The sequence below is a fragment of the Semicossyphus pulcher genome, unplaced genomic scaffold, assembly GCF_022749685.1.
Source record: "Semicossyphus pulcher isolate SPU_LCO1_2020_fin unplaced genomic scaffold, fSemPul1.0.p SCAF_14, whole genome shotgun sequence".
In the NCBI taxonomy this organism is placed as follows: Eukaryota; Metazoa; Chordata; class Actinopteri; order Labriformes; family Labridae; genus Semicossyphus; species Semicossyphus pulcher.
In genome coordinates, this window is record NW_027211648.1 from 12,974,549 (window position 1) to 12,981,745 (window position 7,197).

General features: G+C 43.7%; 1 protein-coding gene across 1 annotated transcript; it reads right to left on the minus strand.

The window, feature by feature from the left end:
* Positions 1-4,525: 4,525 nt before the first annotated feature.
* Positions 4,526-7,197, minus strand: LOC138590808 (TMF-regulated nuclear protein 1-like). Its single transcript, XM_069661189.1, has one exon. It carries the CDS (start codon positions 7,097-7,099, stop codon positions 6,467-6,469), a length of 633 nt encoding a protein of 210 aa, XP_069517290.1. The 5' UTR covers positions 7,100-7,197; the 3' UTR covers positions 4,526-6,466.

Genomic DNA, 7,197 nt, shown 5'->3' on the forward strand with positions numbered 1-7,197 from the left:
ATGTTGATGACACTGGGGTTCATACCCTTTAACATAAACTCTGGAAACACACAAGGGAACTTAAAGCTTTCACATCCACCTCTCTTTCCAAGGACAATATATGCTGGTCTAGCCTTTATCCTTTTTAAACAGCATCTTGTTTCTCCAGTTGTCTAAAACCATGAACCACTATTAATAGGTACAAAAGCATTTGTGGTTAGGGTAGAAACTTCTCTAATGTCCATTTAACCATTTATCACACATTATATTGCTGAGTTTAAGTTCGTACTGATCTGGGAGCCGTACCTAGAATCAAACCTTACCTGCAGGGGAAAACCCTTAAAGGCACTTTAAACTGATTGAGATGAGCTGTAAACATGCCCACAGCCAGCTGCTGTACAGAGATGTAGCTGCTTTCTGCTTCTGTCTTTTTCAATCACAATATACTGAGAATTGGATTTGACAGTGTCTGTTGCAGCCTGCCCTGGGACTCTAAATGTGGCTTTGTGCCTGCCAGCCTGTCTCCAACAAAAAACCGGCAGGCGTCTGGGCAGACCCGGGGAGAGATCTGAAACTTAAGCTCAGCCATTGCTTCTCTGGGCACAGCACACCGGCTGCACGGAGAGTGGGGGGGGATCCAATTTCTTCTGGCTCCAAGCATCTTGTCTCTGGAGAACCTGGAATAACGACAGTGTGTAATAAATAAAAAAAAGACTCTGTTCCACCAGGAAATGGCACTTGGAAAGAGCTTGTTAGCAACAGCACCCCGCTGCAGTAATTTGTGCAGGAACACACATTAACTGCGGGTGTGTGTGTATCGAGCAAGCTTGCACTTACTGTTCACACAGAGTCGCTCCCAGAATTTAGGGGAGGGGTGTTACTGCTCTACTTTTTATATGAGTAAGAAACATCCAAATGGAACACATTTCACACAATTTGTTGTACATACTCGTCTAAAAACTGCTTTTGTATATGTTAAGCATTATAAAGGATTGTATCATTACAGATAGTTTTATGTCATGTTGGTAATTTGTCGTCATGTATCCTCTCTTCTGTTTCATTAGCTGTTTTAATCAGGGAGAGAAAAAAAGAAGGGAATAGAGACGTTATCAGAGTTCAGGAAGGATCCCGTCTCGCAGTCCTGATAATGAGGACGCAGCAGGAAGCAGGTTGCCTTTAATCATTCCTCAAACAAAGCAGCAAGAAGTCTGTTCGCTTGTTTCTCCTGATGTTGTCTTCTTACGCTGTTGATCATTAAGCAAACAATTCAAGAGGCAGACATGAAGCAGTGGATGAGCACAACTGTAGGGACTGTTAAATGTAAACAACAGCAAATGAACTTGTCAGTATATTTGTAACATACACATAAAAAAAGTTTAATAAAGTGCCATACAGGCTTTTATTGTGAAAACTAGGTGATATGTTTCCTTATCTGGGATGTAGTAAATATGCATGTGTGTGTTAAAGAATGAACTGTGGAGGGTTTGGCATCCATGATTACCTTCTGCATCCTCATTTGACAGTATGTGGACACATTCAGCTGGTTGAATGTGTGCATATACGAATATAAGAGGTCCTGCAGTTTTTATAGAAACATCAAACCCTCTTTAAGTGTTAGGGCCAAATATATAACATCGTGTGTATATTTAGGTGTAGAAATCTGTGCGCACACAAAATTAGAAACATGCATACGCGGTCTTTTCTTTTATGTGCTTGCACAGATGTGCACCACATTGTAGCGCATCTGTTGGGCGCAGTGGGGGGGTTGTAAATTGCACAAGCAGTGCAATGCATATCAATTGTTACCTGAGGGCATACAATGTGATAATTTAATGGTTTAAACTGCATGCAAATGTAACATCATCTTAATTATTACTTAAGGCCAAGTGCATTTACCCAAGACCAATTAAATTAAAGCTTGTCAAAATAAAAGTCTTTTTTTATAGGGAAAGAAAAAAAGCATTTTTAAATATTACTGAGTGAAGATGACGTTAATGCAATTTGAAAAGATCTACCTTGTTTATACACGGTCTGACAGCTGCAGTTTTACTTCCTCCTGCCATTCCTGGCATCCTCCTTTTTCTGCCCTTTACGCCTCCCTAAATCTAAATCTCTCCATCCTCCTTGGCAGTCTTCCCCGCAGCTCTCCGTCCCTCCAGCCTCATTTTGTCTTCGTTACACGGCTCTGGTCCTGCGCCTCGGAGCCAGGATGATGAAATTCCAACCTGCCACTTACATAACCGGCCACCTCGCTAACAGCCAGGACGGTAATGCCAGGACCTGCTCTGCTCTGCCAGCTGAGTGGCCCCAACACACACACAGTCATTTCCCACCATTAGGCCTGAGAGTGTACTAATGCACACAACAAGCACACTACTCAACAATTTATTACATACTCTATTAAACATGTATCCATTCACTAATGCTGTCATTCATTTTATGTCCGTTCATATAATTTTAATGTAATGTACAAAATCATATTAATCCATGACATACATAAAGGCAGCACTAATCTCTGCATTTTATAGTTCCTGAGCAGAAGAGAAGCACGGCTTTGGTCCCTCATTAGCACTTTTTTCTATAAGTATGTCAAGTTACATGTATCAGGGTGTGTAATCTCTCAAAGTGAAATATAATAGAGCATGTTCTAACTGTCTAATACCTTAGATATGCAGATCCGCCCGTCTGAAAGCCCGTTAAGTGAGCAAAAGCAGAAACATCAGCTTAATGGGACTTCACAAATCCTGCCCTGCTAAAACGAGCACTTGGAAACGGGATATATTTCCAGTAATCGTGCCCTTTCCATGTGAACTGAAGGTTATCTAACATCCATTTAAGCGAATAATCAGCAGAGGAGAGGCGCTGATGGACACGCATGTGCCACTATACGAGCGTACGTAGCGTTTTAAGTTGTCCTCTCTGGCCTCCAGCTTCTTGTTACGTCAAAGTTTTCTGCTGAGCTGGCACAGTGCAAAGTGACCCCGTTTACTTCCTAGAGCTCCCGCGCAGCTGCAAAACCACGTAATATTTAGAGATCCCACCTGGAACGCTTTCACGTTTCCTGCAGAGTCCAAGAGACGTCGTAGCCTGTTTAGGATTTTCTCCCGTCTGTGAGGCATGAAAAAATAAACCGTTTTGTTTTGTCATTTTGTCCTTTTATTCTAATAATTCAGCTTATTTTACAAAACCTGATAATGCTTAAAATGTATATCTTAATATCTAATTGTCTTGTACATTGTAGCTCTGCTCAAGTAAAACGATAGTGTCAAGAAACTTAGATTAGTGGTAGCAAATTTAGGCGTTAAACATTCATTCTTTCAATGTGCAGCAGAAAGCATTTCAGACGCAGAGGTTTGGAGACAACTCGCCTTCAATCCAGCTGATTCTTAATAACATTGTAAAGCAGATTGTCTTTTCTGTGTCTCATAACTACAACTCTGTCATAACGATTGCAATTAAGGCTCTGTATACGCAAGTAGCCGTTTCGTTTAACAATTTTAACTGAAAGCAAATTGACTCCAAACCTGCTGTTAGCATTAAGCAAGTAAATTCATACGAAGGTCGAATACACAGCTCTCAATCAGCAAAATGATCAACATGTGAATAAAAGCTCATATCACCTGATTGAAGGAAATAAAAAGTTCTGTGCTTATTCCGACAGAACACAAATACCAAACCCTACATCAAGTAAACAAGTATTACAACATTCAAAGGATAAATGAACATCAGAGAATTGTGTTTGGACCTGTGCTTGACCAGCGTGTGTGTCTGTAAAGGGCTCAAACATGTAATAATGTAGTTCTCATTAATTTGGGTTGATTGCCAACCACAGGTTCAAACCAGATATACGTGATTATACTCTATAAACGAAACACTTAAGTTACAATCAACATTACATTCATTCTGCAAGTGGGCCCAGAGATCTTTGGGAAACGTAGTCTTCTTGTTCATTCATAGAAAAACACAAAAGGTGCAGTCCCACAACCGGGAATGAGTTTCTTCTTCTTCTTCCCAGATTAGGATGTTTCTGGATGAGGTCTGTGATGGTCGTGAGTCCTCCTGTTCTCCATCACCTCCATGTCGTTATGTATCGCTGCCAATGCACGGACACTGCATAAGGCATATGAAAGAAGCAATATATAGGCCAGCTGTATATGCACTACTAACTCTAGCTATGTACATAGGACCATGAATACATGTTTAAGGCCTATGAGACCCTTCAACTCTGCTCAAGCGTCCTGCTAGCTTAACTAGCTTAGCTGAATATTGTTTGGTATAGATGTGCACAGAGACGGTAAGCAGTACTTCCCTTGGCCGAGTGGAATGCTTATATAGAGGACATTCAATGATAAGGTCATAATGGCGATTAGAAATGTGAAAGCTGAGAGCGGTAACAATAGAACAGTTTTGTAGCTTAAAGGGGAACTCCAGCGATTAGAGCTGAAATAGCTGGATCCTACATTTCCCAGAATCCAATTAGATTCCATCTTTTATTCGACCTTCTTTGGATTATTTTTTGAAATGTTCCCTCTTTAGAACGTAGTCTCCATGATGACTCATTTTACCATCATGTGTGTGGAGTGCCCCTTTAACTGTGCTCCAAACAAAACTGCAACCAACTCATAATTTAAGCCCTTATAGTACAAATTAGAAAACAACCAAAGCTAACCTGTCTTCACTCTATTAGTTCTGCACCAACCTACACTATTAAACTCGTGCATTTATTCTTTGCATCTAATTTCACATGCATCATGTGTGCCTCTCACTTTGCCTGCAGGGTCCCTGATACAGGCAGCTCAGTGTGAGATCAGCGCCTTGTCTTGCCACCCTCGACTTGACAGAAACAAAGAGGCAATGCATCTCGAATTACGTGTCCCGAACCGCGCTGCTCTTTTCTGGGGAGCCATTAAAGTTGAATTATAAGTGCACATGATGACATTCTGGAAAACCTAAGCAAGTACACACGTGCCTCTCTTGGAAACAGCCTTTCTTTGTTCTTCAGTGAGGTCATTAATGAAAGGAGAGCAAACAAAGCAGCACCTGCAGAAATCTCATCTCCCTCTTAAAGAAAGCAGAACATCTTTTTCTGCTTTTTCCAACGAAAGCGGTGCCGGGAATGAGCGCCATGCCTCTCTGCCGTAACCTTCGAGCGCCAAAAATAGACATCCCTGGTGTATTGGCCTTGTGCTTTCTACGCACACACATGCAGCTGAAGCTGGGGATTGGTGGGATGGATGAATACAGGAGATACTTAGTCATTGCTAATCCAAAGAGAGGAGACAGGGGAGGAAGAAAGGGAAGAATTAGGCCAAAATATGAGCGTGTTTTCTATATGTAGAAATCAGGTCGTCTGCATGTGGGGCAAAGACACTGAAGCATGTCACAGATAATAGAGTTTTACTAATTGATTAACTTCTGTGTTCTTAAAGCTGCTATTGCAATACTAGACACATTCAGCCTACCATAGCTCTCCGTGCTAATGCATGCATGGCTTAACTTAAGTGCTTCCTAATCGTTAAATAAATGAACGCATACTATCAATAACATTTTGCACCAGTTCTAAATGATTTCAAAGAAATGCAGCCGCTAAATCCTTCTAGGTGCAGCTGTCTCGCTGTGTTGTGGTTACAGTGTCTGCTGAATACATTCTGTTGTGTGTGTGTGGAAGAGGATTTAGGATGGAGGCGAGATGAGTGGTTGCTAGGTGACGGGATAAAAAGAGGCCACAGGTGGAATCGTCCCAGCACCGACTCATCTCCTGCTCCTTGAGCTTTTCCTTCATTACGCTGCCAAAAACAGAGGTCAAGGCACGTTTTCAGCATACGTCTCAGACATCTAGAATGTGCATTTTCTCTTTCCAGTGTCCTGCCTCTTTTTCTGCACTCTTGGTTTTATGTAACAGTGCAGCAAATCCCTATCGCAGCTTCACCTCTGAGTCTCCCTCACTGCCCTTCACTTCTCTCTCTCTGCTGCGCGGCTCTCCTCTCCTTTCCCTCCCTTAAAAAAAGTTTACATAATCCTCATTAGCTCTCATCGCCGCATAAGTTAAGAGGTTGTACAGCACGGCTCTTGTGATTTAACAAACCAGCCTCTTCCCACATCACCTGAAAAATGACTCATCCGAGCACAGTGGATTCCACATCAATAACCAATCTCTCCAACATCACCCCGCAAGCAGCAAAGTATCATTGAAAGCAATGAAGACTAATGACATCCTGTACACGTTGCACTGGTACTAGCTTGATTGGTTCTCTAGCAAGAGGTTTTCCTCGGAGATGCACCGCACAGGAAGCTCCTTACTAGCATTTATGATTATTGTAGGCACTCTAAAGACCTGCAGGACCAGCCTCAGGATACAAGAGCAGAAAGGTGGAAACTTTAGAGCAGCTGTGTCGATAAGTGAGAGCTAAAGGTCGGAAGTCTGTCTTCCCAATTATGCAAAAGCACGTTTCTACAGCGATGTCGGAAATGCAAGCGTTATTTTGTCCTATTTGAGCTTCACAGGCCAGGGGAGGCACGTGCGGAGTCCCAGCATGGAGGAGAACACGATGGTGGGTCGATGTTTCTTGAACTTGAGGCCTTTCTTCAGCCGTTGTCCGTTCTCCGCCACGTACAGCTCCCCCTGCTGGGCTGCCGTAGAAATCCGCGACACCAGCTCCCCGTGAACCACCACCTCCTGCTCCGAGCGCACAAACACCCCCCTGAGCTCCTCTAGCCGTCGCTCCATCTCTCTGATGACGCGTTGGCGCTCCTCCACCTCCAGGAGGCGCCGTCGAGCCGCCTCGAACTCCATGCTGGAGCTTGGGGTGACCAGTTTGGAGGAGGGGGCTGTTGCGGAGGTGGACGGGGGGTCGGAGCCGGCTAGCAGCGCCCCTGTCACCCTCCGGAAGTCTCCCATGGAAATGGAGCGCCGGGTGGCTGGAGAGGCCAGCGCCAGGAGAGCGGAGGCGGAGGTAGAAGGTGGCATGGCTAGAGGAGGAAGCGGAGGAGAGGACGATGAAGGAGAAGGTGAGTCCGGTGGTTGGATTTCAGGATGTGGGTCTTTGTTTTTAATAGCTGCAGCCATGTCATTAGTTGTGTCCTCATCATGGGTGTCTGTGTGTCTTTGCCGTCGCTTCATGGCTTCTGTTGAACTCTTCTTCTACTGATTAATTCCTTGTTGTCAATGTTGATGTTTTCCTTCCTGTGTCGCTACAGAGGAGACGTGCAGCGATCCAG